This window comes from Dromiciops gliroides, chromosome 3 (assembly GCF_019393635.1).
Source record: "Dromiciops gliroides isolate mDroGli1 chromosome 3, mDroGli1.pri, whole genome shotgun sequence".
Classification (NCBI taxonomy): Eukaryota; Metazoa; Chordata; class Mammalia; order Microbiotheria; family Microbiotheriidae; genus Dromiciops; species Dromiciops gliroides.
The window spans coordinates 171196796-171212626 of NC_057863.1; the positions used below are offsets into that span (position 1 = coordinate 171196796).

The following is a 15831-nucleotide window of genomic DNA, read 5'->3' on the forward strand; positions in this document are numbered from 1 at the left end:
ACTTTTTATAAGTAGTATTAAGTTATTTTAAAATAATGGTAAGTTCCATTCTTATACTAAAATTGGTATTATTAAATTCTAGCATGTCTGTTATGAAGATTCCCATTTGCATGAGTAATGTTTCTGTGCTTCACATTCCATATCAGAAATCCCATGCTGCTCATGTAGAAACTGCATATTATAGACTTATATAAAATTTAAAATAATTTACCAACCTTTAGCCTATTTAATATAATTATGTATTTTGCTTTCACAAATGGAAATTGTATCATTGTGTTTTAAAAGGGGAGAGGAAGACAATTAAAACTTGTGAATGCACTAAGAAGTATCAAACATAACCCTCTAGTTTTTCTACTATGAATATCTAGTACATACCCACTATACATTTGCAACTTCCTTGGCTACAAAAATATAGTTATAGAAGTATTCGTATTTTATATGCACATTGTAATGTATGTATTATTTAATAGTTTATTCATCTATCTATTTTCTATTTACCAATATATATATATAATCATATATATATCAAGAAGATTAAGCTTTAATGCTTTATTTTCATCATGGATATTTTAAAATATTCCAATAGTAAGTGTACATTTGCAAATATTATGGTTATAGAATTACTACTGTAGACTTATCCACAATATAAAAAGCAATGGTAGTTTAAACAATAGAGGATCATTTTTGCAGTTGGGAAGAAATGGATTGAAGTACTGCCTCTTAACACAATGCTCACTGTGTGACCCTGAACAAATATTAGAAGTTTTACAAATGAATTCAAGATGGATAAACTACCTCTACTTTGGTAAACTCAAAATTAGGATGATCTTTATTTTTTAAGTACTGAGCATAAAATGTGCCATGTTCTTTAAGAGGGGCAGAGTAGAATACATAGAAAGCTACCCTTGGGCTCAGGAAAATCTGATTCAAATTCTGCTTCTGATTCATAGGTGCTGTGTGATTCTGGGCAAGTCACTTAAGACTACAAGTTGCAGAGGAGGTGCCAGTCTAAGTAGTAGAAAGACTTTCCTCATTCAATGAAATTACAGGTCCAGTTCTAACTGATTGTGTTTATTATAAGTAAAGAGTTCTGTCTCAATGCCACATTTTTTTTAGGTCATGCAGCTTTATTTGAGCAATAATGGAAGACTGTGTTCATCTTTGCCCCCACATATTTTTTCCTGTGCTGAGAGAGCCTTCCACATGCTTTTCCAGGAACAGAGGCCTCAATGCTTCATCCTCAGGTATAGTCTCTTTTATCATTTAGTAATACACCATCTGATACTTTTTCCTAAAAAGAATTTGGCATCTTCATTTGTTCTGGTTTTCTTTTCATTTGCCCCATCAGTAATTGAAGTTGTAATAAAAATATATAATAAGTATATTGTATTTCCATCAACTGCTATTCCTTTGCATTAGTTGAAATATACTGAAGAACAAAACTGTATCAACATTAACAAAATTTAGTAGAAATCTATTTCAATTAATAGATTTCAAGTAAAATCTCAGAATCCTTTTGCTTTAAGTCCCAGGGAACTATAACCAATTGATCAATCAAATCAATAAATGAACAGATGAATTAACAAACAAATGAAATATAAATTGCATAAAATAAATCTTAGGAGATGAAAAATTACATATTCTGGGCTTTCAAAAATGTTTTTAATTAAATTAATGTTTAATACATTTTGGGCCAATCACTTTGTCAAAAATTGGAATGTGTCTTTTGGAAAGTGATTACTTTCTGTATTCTATGGATCTGTACTCTCATGCATAGTGCTGACTGATTTGAATAAATATGTGAATATATATATATATGCTGTAACACATTTCATTTTAAACCACACAGTATTGTTGTTTTGATATGTTCTTGTCCAGTCATAGCATTTATTGCTGTAAGAGATTTTTAAATAATATTTAGTCTAGTCTCATTTTATATATGAGAAACCTGAACTTCATTGAGTTGATTTGTCCAAAGTTACAGCAGAATTAAATAGCAAAACCAGAGGTGAAACTCAGATTCTTTCAGAATCTTGTGTTCTTGCCACTACAATGCATTTACAAGCACACTACATTAATTTTTATAATATTTAGCAAAAATATTGGTGCATCAACTTTCTATATTTAAAAACTTTAGGATGAGGTGTAGGATCATGAGATTTTAAATACTTAATTAAGCATAGTTGGAATATTTTAACAATAAAATGAGCTCTGAGATATATCTAGTTGCATGCAATAGTGAAAAGATTTGATTTTTATTTGGGCCAGATACCTGGATAGATACCTTGCTCTGTCACTGACTAGCTCTTTGATCTTTAGAAAATCATCAGGCTTCACTTTTTTCCTTCTGTAAAATGAAGATAATAGTTGTTCTACTTCCCACACAAGTTAGTTGTAAGAATCAAATGAGATTATTGTTTGTAAAATGCTATCTAGTGCTGCTAGGTGGCACAGTGGATAAAGCACCTGCCCTGGATTCAGGAGGACCTGAGTTCAAATCTGGCCTCAGACACTTGACACTTACTAGCTGTGTGACATTGGGCAAGTCACTTAACCCTCATTGCCCCTAAAAACAACCAACCAAACAAAAAGAAAATGCTATCTAAATGTATGCTATTACAATTATTTTCAATGTTATATATTACATGTGTTGTTATTATTATTATAGTAGCTAGCAAATATATAGGGATTTAGTGTTTGCAAAGTGCTTTAGAAGTATTAACTCAGTTTTTTCTCACAATAACCCTGTGTCATCATTGCTATTGCTATACCCATTTTTACAAGTGAGGAAATTTAGGTAAATAGAATTAAACTGACCTGTTCAGGATCACATAGCTAGGAAGTTTCTAAAGTCAAATTTGAATTCAGGTCTTCCTGACTCCAAGCCCAGAAATCTATCCACTGAACCATCCAGCTTGCACAGGTAATATTTAAACAATATCAAAAAACCAGAAGAATTAGAAGGAAACATAAGGTCTCCCATGGCAAAAGCAACTTACCTGGAAAATGGATCAATCCAAGAGAAAAAATATTAAGAATCATTTGATTGACTAAAAGCCATGTTTCATTTTGTTTTGTTTTGTTTGTTTGTTTTGTTTTGAATAGCCTAGACATCAAATTTCAATAAATCTCAAAAGAAAACTACTCAGATGGTTTAGATCCAGGGGTCAAAGTGGAAATTGGAACCTTAATTCACCTTCTGAAAGAAACTACAAAAATGGAAAATTGGAAGGTCATGGGAAGCAAAGATAGTGGATTAGGGGAAACAGTACAGCCCAGTTCTCCCAATATTCCCTTCCAAACAACTTTTTTAAAATGCCTTAAGTCAGTTGTGAAGTGGCACAATCAATAAAAGGTCAGGGTGAAATATTTTTCTTACTCACGATCAGACAGCTAAAGGGTACATCTGTGTTTCATGAGGAAATATTCTGATTAAATAGACATTTAGAGTGGTTTACCAAGAACAAAGAGCTTTTATGTTACTTAATGTTGATGATCATTTTTTTGTTGTTGCTCTTGCTTTGATATTTACTTCTGTTTATGTTTGCCTGTGTGAGATATGTACTCAAACTCCTCTTATTTATTATGTGGAGATCGTGGTCATCCCTCCACAACTTTTGATTAACTAAAAGGCTGTCTTCTTTCAACATTAACCTCACCTGTCCAAAACCTAAATCAAGGAATAATAATGTTAAGGGAAGACTATTTGACATTCCTTAGGTAGAAGCCAAGGGGGAGTTTGAGGTATCCAATGTGATTTAATTATTTCTTTATCTCCCCTAGATAACTGTGTAACAGAAATTTCCTTTACCCTGTTTTCTTGGTTATCTTGGAAATATGGAAATCTCACCTCTCAATGTCATTGTCAAACCTCTAGATGTAGTTTAATTTGTTTTGTTGTGGGTTTTTTTTTTTTCAGGTCTATTATGGCCTTCATGAGTTCTGTGTTATGTCGTGTACAATGTATATTCACCTTACACTTTCAAAGGTTCATGAATTTAGTATTTTTTTTTTAGTTTATATATGTATAATCACATTAAACATAAGCCTTAGTCATATTGTGAAAGAAGAATCAGAACACAAGGGGAAAATCTCAAAAAAGAAGGACAGAAACAACAGCCCAATAGTAGAAAGAGTATGGGTCAATCTGCATTCATATTCCACAGTTGTTTTTTCTGGATGTTGAGAACATTTTCTATCATGAGTTCTTTGAAGTTGTTTTGGATCATTGCACTGCTGAGAAGAGCCAAGTCTATCACCATTATTCATCACACAATGTTGCTGTTACTGTGTACAATGTTCTTCTGGTTCTGTTCCTCTCAGTCAACATCAATTCATGTAAGTCCTTCTAGGTTTCTCTGAACTCCTCCTGCTTATTGTTTCTTACAGCACAATAGTATTCCATTACATTCATATACAACAACTTGCTTAGACAATCCCCAATTGATGGGCATTCCCTTAATTTCCAATTCTTTGCCACCACAAAGAGAGCTGCTGTAAATGTTTGTGTACATGTGGGTCCTGTTCCCTCCTCTATGATCTCTTTGGGATACAGACCTAGTAGTGGTACCACTGGGTCAAAGTTTGTGAACATTCCCATACCTCTTTGGGCATAGTTGCAAATTGCTCTCCAGAATGGTTGGATCAGTTCACAGCTCCACCAACAATGCATTAGTGTTCCAATTTTTTACACAGATTCTCCAACATTTATTATTTACCTTTTTTGTCATATTATCCAATCTGATATGTGTGAGATGGTACCTCAGAGTTGTTTTAATTTGCTTTAATTTGTTTTAATTTTAATTTAATTCTAATCAATAGTGATTTAGAGCTTTCGTTCATGTGACAATCGATAGCTTTGATTTCTTCATCAGAAAACAGCCTGTTCATATTGGTTGGCCATTTCTCAATTGGGGAATGAGTTACATTCTTATAGATTTTATTTATTTCACTATATATTTTAGAAGTGATTCCCTTATCAGAAATACTGGCTGTAAAAATTGTTTCCCAGATTTCTGCCTCCCTTCTAATCTTGGCTGCATTGCTTCTGTTTGTTGTAGTTTAATTTGTAACCTGATTTAGTTTACCTATAGAGTCTGACTTCCCAGTTGCATGAATATATATTAATATTGTTTTGTCACAAAAATTTCTAAGTCTGAGGAAGGAACAGAAACAGCAAAGTCTCCAAGCCATAGAAAATAGGTTTATTGAGAGAGGGCCTATCTCACATTAAAGCTGGTCAGTCAGGAGTTGGACCTGAAAGACCTCGAGCTAAGGATTCAACAGGGTATTTATATTCCGACAGAGCTTAAATGCTCATATACAATACTAATTTATAGAATCATCTAATTTTAAGTCATCTTCTTAGGAAATATGGAAACTGCCTACATGACAAATGTCAGCATTTTCCAATACTCTTTTCAGTCTTCTTGTGGCAACAGAGTCATAACTCTGCTGCTTGACCTCCTTCTAGTGATGCATATCACTCGTGAGCTGCACAACCCCCTTGAGTCAAGCATATCACTTGTGATTTATAAAATATATTATTGCTGACTACAATATCTTCTGATATTACTTAATGCTTGGCATTAGAAAGTATCATCTGACATTATTAATTAGAAAGAAAAGAAACTTGATCTACTAATACAATTAAAATTAGATATCTAAATATAATAAATCACAATTTTTCAGTCAATATGTTGATTATCATCATAATTAAATCACTTTAAATATCTTATAACTAAGGGATGGGGAAAATCTCACTCACAGTTTGAACATAACTTTATGTGACTAGATATTGTCTAACCTAAAACCAAAAGTCAAAATGACCTCAGATACCCTCCAGGAAAGTCATAGTGCTTGTTTTGGGTTCATCCACCCAGGTCTTGGTTCCACTAAAAAAGTATGTGTTTGGGGTTCCTCAATAAATTTTGTTTTGAGTTAGCCCAAATTTTATTGAATGTTTTATATTTATCTGTTGATATACACCTCAAATAACCTTACCTGGAAACTGCCTTTTCTTAGCAACCACCTAACTAGTTATAACTAGTGCGGCCTCAAAACACTTGACACTTACTAGCTGTGTGACCCTGGGCAAGTCACTTAACCATCATTGCCCCTGCACCCCCCAGAAAAATAGAGTGATGAAAAAAGTAAACAAGGATGAAAAAGTCAAAGAGGAAGTCTAATGAGACACAAGTAACTTTTTCATATCGATCTCAAAAGAAGAATGGAAAGGAATCAGGGAAGAGAAATACAATCATAGGTGGAAGGAAGAGGTAGAAAAATTTGGAAAAATAATGCCACATATATGATATATTTAAGTAGATGTCTATGCAAATAATACAGAAATGTCTGACACTTGGATCTCACCCTAATCTGAAGGAGATAATAGTACACATTCATAAAATTGAATGTAGAGCTACATTTTACACAACAGGGAAAAAGGAGTGAAAAGAGGGGGAAAAAGAAGGGGAAATTGAAAGAAAAGTAAATTAAGGAACATATTAGTCACCATAACTAAGTATATACAAAAATATGTAAAACTTTTTTTTGCAATGGCAAAGAACTGGAATCTGAGGGGCACTGATAAAATGGAGAATGATGGAAATGTTATGATATATAAATATGGTAGAATAGTAATGTGTTATAAGAAATGGTAAAGGGGATGGTTTCAGAACAAGTCAAGAACACTTGTATGAACTGATGCAGTGTGAATGTAACAAGGAAAACAATTTATTCAATGACAACAGTTTTTCAAAGACAAACAACTTTGAAAGATTTAGGAACTCTGATTTGTATAACGACTATCCAAGAATTTATAAGACTAATGAAGAAAGATACTACCCCAAGCTCTTAATGGAAATGTGTAAAACTCCAAATTCAGAGTGAGACATGAGCAATATATAAATTATTTTTGATTTACTATATGTGTTTGTACTAGAAATTATGTTTTTCTTTTATTTTCATCAGGGGGAGTGGGAGGAGAGAAGGTGGATTTTTCCATAATATAAAATAAAAGTTGATTAACAACATAAAACAATTAAAAGACTGAAGTATTTTTAAATGATAGAAAAGAATGAGGCCAAGGTCACTTCTCTTGGATCATAACCAAAATTTTGCTGCCTCACATTTCATAGTTCAGATTGTTGTTGTTCTTACTCGTCAGTTGTTTCAGTCATATACAACACTGCATAACCCCATTTGGGGTTTTCTTGGAAAAAAATAGTTGCGTGGTTTGCATTTCCTTCTCTAGCTTATTTTACAGATGAGGAAACTAAGGCCAACAGGGTTAAGTGACTTTTCCAAGGTCACGCACCTACTAAGTGTTTGAGGCCAAATTTGAACTCTATCCACTATACCAGCTAACTTCCCTGTAGTTTAGATTAATCATTCATAAAACCTTGTACTTTTGATAGCACTGGTAGTTTATATTAATGGTCATATTGTATTCCCCATTGGATTGTCATCTACTTGAGAGCATTTCTTTGTATCCCCAGAATTTAGCATAGTGCCTGGAATTAATAGGTACTTAACAACTGCATACTGCCTGACCTGCTGACTTTAAATGAAATCAGTGTTTGATTTACTTCCACCCACAAAAAGTCTAACTTTTGTGTTACTTGTAAGATGTTCTCCTACAGCTGTGGCCAAAATATTCATCACTTTGTTACTTAACTAATGATAGCAATCTCTGAATTTAGATAGATTTATCCTGAGACATCTCCTGGTACATACAAAAACTTTGTTCAGCTTGGTAAAACCTCCCAGAGCTTTTGGTCATCAAACTCAGCTTTTCAGGATTGAGAGGCCTCTGACCAAGAAAAGGCAATAAACAAGATTGTTTAATGAAAGGCCTTATATATAGTTACAATTTATAACTTGAGAGAATGCATAGGAACCACCTGTTTTCTCAAATCTATTCTGATCAAACTTGAAGAGAATGATATAAAATAATATTACTTGAGGAAGAGGGTGACATTAAAAGTTGCACTTTATGAGTAATTCATTGGCTACATTATGTCAAATAAAGAGATGATTAATGGTAGCCTTCTAATTTGAATAACCTACGAATAACCACTGGAAATGCTTTTTTATAGTAAAATTTTAAGCAACAAGATAAAGCTAGAGAGCTGGTGAATTCTCAAGATATTGCTACTAGAGTCTTAACTAATAATAAAACATGTTTAAGTACTCATTGGGAATGAAGAGTCTAGTCAGTCTGTGCCACATTTAGGCCATGGGTCAACAAAAAAAATCTTCACTTGCCTATGAGTGACACAAACCAAAATTTCAACTGTATTTCCAATTTGAATAGGAAATTTTGGTTTGCAGGACAGTGAAAACTTCAGATTGTCTCAGAATTGCCTTGTAGTCACTAGTGTCCTTAAACAAGAATGAATTAGAATTTTTAAAGGCATCTAAGTCATGCCTAGTTTGCCTTCCTCTTGTCAGAAATATGAAGTTAATGATGATATACAGATACATGACAGATATCATTGCTGTAATATCATTTCAGTGCTATAAAGATTTACTTAAATGCTGAATATTTCCACTTAACTGGGTTCCCAAAAGTGAGCCTTATATATTTTCTCTATTATACCCTTGAGAGAATGATCTTTTCTCCTCATAAAGTACAGAATTTATCCAGTTATTCTGTACAGAGCACTATGCAGGGACCTGAGGAGATATAAAGATAAATAAGGCATCATCTCTGTTCCCATGGAATCCATAGTTTAGTAAGGAATAGAATACATGAATTATGTCATTTATTATTCTATATTTAAACTTAAAACCAATAATTGCTAATAAATGGATAATCAACCAAACATGGAGTAAATTTTCAAATAAGGCCCCCATGGAAATATTGACAAGAAATGAAATAGTATATCATAAATATTTAACAAAAGCAAAGCTCTAGTGATACATTTTTTTCTGGTTTCCTAAAAGCAAAGGAGGAAAAATAACATGGAAAAATATTTTATTTCTTGTTTGGATTGACTAAGTAAGGGCATATTAAACTAATGGAATATCTTGTTCCCTCAAAAAATACTCTCCACTATGATAGAAAGAATGGAAGGAGGCATTGAATAAGAAGGGACCATTTTGTATTTTATTCAACCAGGTATCAAAGAAGAGAGAGAGAGACAGGGACACAGAAAAATAGCCACACAGAGAAATAGAAAACCACTGAGACAGAGATGGAGAGACAAAGACTAGGACTCAAGCAGGAAGACAAAGACATTGCAATAGACAGAGGAGGGTGAATGTGAATATGGAGGGTCAAGAGAAGGAAGTGGAGGACCATAAGTCTTTTCCCTACTTTAACACCTAAAAATATAGGCACAAAGTTTAGATGGTTACATTTACAAGGACAAAGAAAATTGTTAATTTGTTTATGTCTGTTTCATTCTTTTTTACAAATAGGCCCATTTTTCCTTTCCTTTGCCTAGTGTAGGACAGGGAGGTAATTAAGAACCTGAAGAAGCAATTGAAAACCATTCACACTTGTCAGATAGGAAAATAGTGAGGTTCAGCTGTTGAGCAAAATGCTGAGACCAAAAAAGTATCTAGCACTTCATTCTAAAGATCTATAAAAACTTAGAAAATTAAATCCACACCTGTGATTTTACTGGTATAAGGAATTTACATTGAAGAAACTGCCTCAAGTAGTACAGATCAGCAACTATTCCACAACATTTTAGAATTGCCCACCACACTGGGAAATTAAGTGTTTTGTATGGCATCTCACAGCCAGTCAGTGAGAGTGTATATTGAGGAGAACTGAATTCAAGTCTTCCAGACTCTGAAGCCCGACTCTATTCCAAATGCCATACTGTCTCTTTAAGAGAAAATTCATGCATCATATTTTTTTTCTGACCATCTGTTTTATGGAGCCTCCAACTTAAGAAAAGTCAAGTAATGAAAAAAGAAGAAGAAAAAGAAAGAGTGCTAATTTGTAATCCCAGATCCAGTATTTATAGGCAATGTGACCTTGAATAAGTCACATGCCTTTCCTGGTTCTTATTTTCCTTCTCTGTAAAATGAGGAGGTTAGATAAGATAATGTTTAAGGGTGAATCCATTGGAAATGTTCTATGTCTCTGTGGCATTTCTCTCTCTACCCAAATGATGCCTCTGTTTTCCATGCTCTTCCAAATGTCAGAATCATTACCCTCATCTCCATTTCCCAATATTCAAATGAGTATGACTTCTATTCCATATTAATGGTCATTCAAGATTCATGAAAACTTGATACCTTGCATAGAAAGCTCTAGAAAATTAATTATATTAGTCAGGTTTTTCTCTATCTTTTAATGTCAGAAAAAGTAGAATTTACAGTTGAAGGGATTACTATTCTTGCCATAATCATATTGCTTCTTCCCATATTAATTATAATGGCTCCAGTATTTTGTAACAGATAATAGCTTTATTATAGAATTAGCAATATATATTGCATACATATACAAATAGTTATATTCAATCCAGTGTTGGACATACAATATCTGTTGCTAGATGATAAACAAATCCCTGAGTTTAAGTGAACAAATCAATAACTTTATTAAAAATAAGCTGCATAGATGCCCCCAAAAGAAAAAGAAAACTATTTGTACAAAAATATTCATAAAAGCTCTTTTTGTGGTGGCTAAGAATTGGAAATCAAAGGAATGCCCATGAATTGAGGAATGGCTACCAAGCTGTGGCATATAATGGTGATGGAATGTTATTGTGCTATAAGAAATGAAAAGCAGGATGATTTCAGAAAAGCCTGGAAAGACTTGTATGAACTGATATATAGTGATGTAAGCAGAACCAAGAGGACATTGTGCAAAGAGACAGCAGCACTGTTTGATGAAGAACTATGAAAGACTTAACTATTTTCAAGAATACAATGATCCAAGACAATTCCAAAGGACTATTGATGAAACATACTATCTACCTCCAAAGAAAGAACTGATATTGATGGAATACAGACTGAAGCATTAAATTTTTCATTTTCTTTCATTTTTTCCCTTCTATTCAAGTTTTCTTATACAAAATGACAAATACAGTAATATTTTACATAATCATACATGTATAACCCATATTTGATTGCTTAGTGCCTTGGGAAGGGGGGAGGGAAAGGAGGGAAGGGAGGGAAGGAGGGATAAAATTGGAACCCAAAATTATATATAAAATCTTTATTACAAAAAAATAAGCTTCATGGAACAGCCAAATAACCTTGCCTTAATGCAAATATTTTAATGAATGTGTTGGTGAAAATTATGTTCCCAGTCTGGAACACAGAGAGGCAAATTCAGCAGGTAACTAACTTTTTTTCTTGGCTCTGAATCACTGAATCAAAATAAATTCCTTGAATCCAATATAAGAGGAAGGTATTACATACAGATGACTTCTCTGACCCCTAAATTTTGATCTTTCTAGCTAAATTTCATGTATTTTCTTATGGTGAGACCTTGAGGTGTTTTCATTCCCCCCCACAGGTGATTGAGGTATTTGTAAAGAACTCTTGTTGCAACCTCACCATTCTTCACAAATAGCCCATAGCAACATGTGTTCATTATAGCAGATTGCTAGTACATGGAAAACAATCAGTAAAAACAAATGTGAAGTATTATTTGTTGCATAGAATGACTTAAACAAGAATTGATAATATATTTTTGGATGCCTTTACATACATGTGGAATTATTCATTATATGGAATGTTGCTTCATAATATTTGATTGTAATATTTTTTAATTCTATCAATTAACCCATTATATTTCAGTATTAATAGAATTATATTCATTATAGTATATAACTTGTTGGACTTTCTAATTTCTATTTTACTTCCTATCAAAATATTATATTTTTCATTATGTCAGGGAAAAATTGCAGATGCTTATGATGTCTAACTTTAGCTTTTGATCATCCTTACTTCTATTCCAATTAAAATATATATTAGAGGGGCAGCTAGGTGGCGCAGTGGATAGAGCACCGGCCCTGGAGTCAGGAGTACCTGAGTTCAAATCAGGCCTCAGACACTTAACACTTACTAGCTGTGTGACCCTGGGCAAGTCACTTAACCCCAATTGCCTCACTAAAACAAAAAACAAAAAACAAAAACAAAACAAAATATATATTAGAGGCAGCTACAGTGGAGAAAGCAGTAGACCTAGGGTCAGGAAGACTTGAGTTCATATCTAGTCTCAGACATTTATTAGCTGTGTGACCCTGTTCAAGTCACATACATTCTTTCTGTTTCTGTTTATTCAACTCTACAATGGGGATAATATCACCTACTTCACAGGGCTATTGTGAGGGTCAAATGAGATTATGTTTGTAAAGTGCTTGTTACATACTGGGCACTTAATAAATACTTGTTTTCTTTCTTCCTAAACTGTTTTGCAAAATTTAAAGTGCTATGTAAATCTGAGTTATTAAATAACCAATAATAATAAACCATAATCTAATTGTTGTTTATAAGCCCTAAATATTTAATTCTTTTTATTTTTGTCTTTAAAAATTATTTCTGCTTGGTTACATGATCCCTAGTAATTATGACCAGAATGTCAAGTGTTAAATTGGTGTCTCCTCTCTCTCTCTCTCTCTCCCTCCTCTCTCTCTCCCTCTATTCCTTCCTTCCTCCCTCCCTCCCTCCCCTTTATCCTTCTCTCTCTTCATAGTGGTGAAAGTGGTTCGGGAAAATCTGAAGCCAGCAAACAAATAGTGAGGCATCTCACATGCCGATCCACTTCCAGCAGGTGTTTATTTGACTGCAAAATAAAACATGTAAGTACCATCATTGATTGACTTAGAGAATCATAAGAGTGCAAGTTGAAGAGACAGTCATAGAATTCTAGAACTGGAAAACAAGATATATACACAATAAATGAGAGATACTCAACAGAGAGAATTCTGGATCCAGAAAGGCTTCCAGTAGAAAGAAAGTGACATTTTAGTTGAGACTTGAAGGAATCCAGGGAATTCAGAAGGTAGAGTAAAGGAGGGGGTGTTCCAGAGATGGGGACAAGCCAGGAGCCCAGAGATGGAGTGTCTTGTCCAAGGAACCGCCAGGAGCCCAGAGTCACTGGATCATTGAGGATGGGGAGGGGGATGGAGGGGAGCTCAGATAGGGTATAAGAAGATGTGCACTCTTCCTACTGTCTCAGGCTGAACATGTGAAAACTGAGGCCAGGAGAAATTAATCGACTTAAACAAGATCACACAGGAAACATAAGTAAGTGACAGAGCCAGGACTTAAATTGAGGTCTTTTGTATACTCAGCCTGGTGTTCTTTCCGCAAACAAAACTGTCTTCTCTATTTTTTTTCATTCTAAATAGGTGCATGTTGTACATAAAGTAAGAGAAACCTACTCATGTACATCAACATACATTCAACTCAATTCAACTAACTTTCTAAAAGATTGTTTTCTCATACCATTTAATGTCTGTTATTTATCTGACTTTTTATTTTATAGTATTGCTATTTGTGTATATATCTTATATGATTTTTAGTCTTCAACTCCTTGGGGTCAGGTTCTATGCTTTGATTTCTTTTGTTTTCTCCTTCAGAAACGAGGCTAATGAAATAAACTATAATAAAAATATTCATTTAATTTAAATATATTTGATAATGAGAATGAGAATTGATAGGCTTTGGACAATACATAGGTGTAATTGTATCTATGTATTAGCAAGATCTTTCTGACTGAGTTATGTTTTATGACTGAATAGAGAGACACGGGGAGGGGAGGGAAGGACAAGTTAGTAGTCTATTGTGGTAAATGAGACAAGAAGTAATATAACTTGGATGAGAGTAAAGATGATGAGAATAAAAATGCAAAAGATATTTGGGAAGAAGTTTCACTATTTCTTGGCAACTGCTTGGATGTGAGAGACAAAAGAGATACATAAGGCAAAGATGGCAGATGTCCTTAACATAGCTGACTTAAAGTGGCAGAGACTATCACAGGTAAAGAGGAATCAGAAGACTTCAGAATTTTGATAAAAGATAATAAAATTGATTTAAGACATGTTGTGCTTGATGGGTTGGCTTAAGTTCATGCTGAAGATATACAATTGGTAGCTAGAAAGTTAAGTTAAGGGCTTGTTGCCAATTGAAGATATAAAATTTGGAGTTTTCTGCATAGGGGTTGAGTTGAAAAAGTGTATGTGGCATATATTAACAAAGAAGATACGGAAAAGAAGAGAAAGAAAGGGGTGAGGAATATAGAAATTGCATCAGGAATGCCAAGGTATTGGAGTAGCCAGAGCAGTATTTAGAGATATGGTAATAGTACCAAGATTGGAGAGTTCTAAAAGAAAGCCAATGGGATAGAGGGGTTGAAAAAAAGAAAATGTGAGTATGTTAGTTCCTGCAGAGATGTTAAAGATGAAAAGTTAGAAAATATCATGTCGATTGATTAGAAGTTTGCTCTTGACATTAGCAAAAGTTTCAATGGAGTGGGAAGGGAAAATAGGAGTCATTGTCCAGGGAGATGAAGTTAATGATAGGAGTGCAAAAAATGAAGGTAAGTGTAGGATACTGTTTCCACCACTTCAGCAGTGAAAAGGAAATGAGGGATGGACTATGTAGTAGTTGAGAGGGCTGTTTTATTTGTTTTCTTAAGAGATGCCAGAAGGTTTGTAGGCAGATGAGAAAAACATATAGTGAAGAATGAACTGATGATTCAGGAGAGACAGCTGGAATCATGGATGATGAAATTTCTTGTAGGAGGTTATGGAAGATGGTCTGAATGGTATATGAGTGGAAGGGTTAGGTTTGGAAAGGAAAACCAACTCTTCCATTGAAAAAATAGTAAGAAAAGAGGGAAGTATAGGGGCAGACACAGGAAAATAAAGTATGAAAATGGGGAAGTAAGGGCAATCATGTTAAGTGACATCTATCCTATCAGTAAGCCATGATACAGAGACATTTATGAGATGAGAAGGGAAGTGAAAAATAGAGGTTTGGAATAGACAGACAGTGTCCCAATTTATGTATAAAACAATTGTGAAATGTGACTCTCATTATTTCAATAAAATAGAAATATAGTTATTGAGTGTATACTATGATCCTAGTACTGTGGTCAGAACTATTAGTAGAGGAAGAATTTGTATAAAATAGGACCCATCTTCACAAATAATCATAGTTACACTAGAGAGACAAGGCATTCATGAATGCATCAAAAAACTTAATAATCTGAGGCCACCTAATGTTGATCTGATTATATGAGCACATCTCAGTAACTCCTAAGGATTTTACTTCTTTAATTCAGTATACTAATTGTGAGTCATTGAGAAAAAAAATGTGAATTAATGTTCACTGTGCTTTGATAGAGCAGGGAAATGTCTAATTCATTTTAATATAAGATTTCCATCAAAATGGTTAAAATGAAGAAAAAATGGCACAAATTTGTAAGTCTCAGTTAACTGAAAAATTCAATTAAATGGAACACCTTATTTGTATCAGTTCAATAAGTTCCTTCTAAGACTGAAAATCATTAATTCCATATAACATGCTTTTATTTTCTTCTGTTGTATCTAAACTGAACTTTGAAACACTACCTCTTTCATTATTTTTGACATATCTCAACTGCTTTTATGCAAATATTTCAAATTTTCTCATTTTAATGAGATGTTCATAGCAATACACAGGGAAAGCAACATTTATTCAGAAAAGATAATTATTGCTCATGCAAGCCAATTTATATTATTTGAGCAGGAATCAATTAATTTCATATAAATGAAAAATGTGTATTTTTCCTCTTGAAAAGAACTAGATAAGAGTTTTGCTAAGAACAAACTGTATGAGGACATAAACCATTGGAAATCATGGTCAAATAGGTTG

The 15831-nt window shown here is 33.6% G+C and overlaps 1 protein-coding gene across 1 annotated transcript in view; it reads left to right on the top strand.

Moving 5' to 3' along the window:
- Positions 1-15831, top strand: part of MYO16 (myosin XVI) — a 746727-nt gene that overhangs the window by 302737 nt on the left and 428159 nt on the right. The window contains 2 exon segments of the mRNA XM_043997806.1: positions 1117-1244; positions 12665-12770. Coding sequence (XP_043853741.1) covers positions 1117-1244; positions 12665-12770 — 234 coding nt within the window.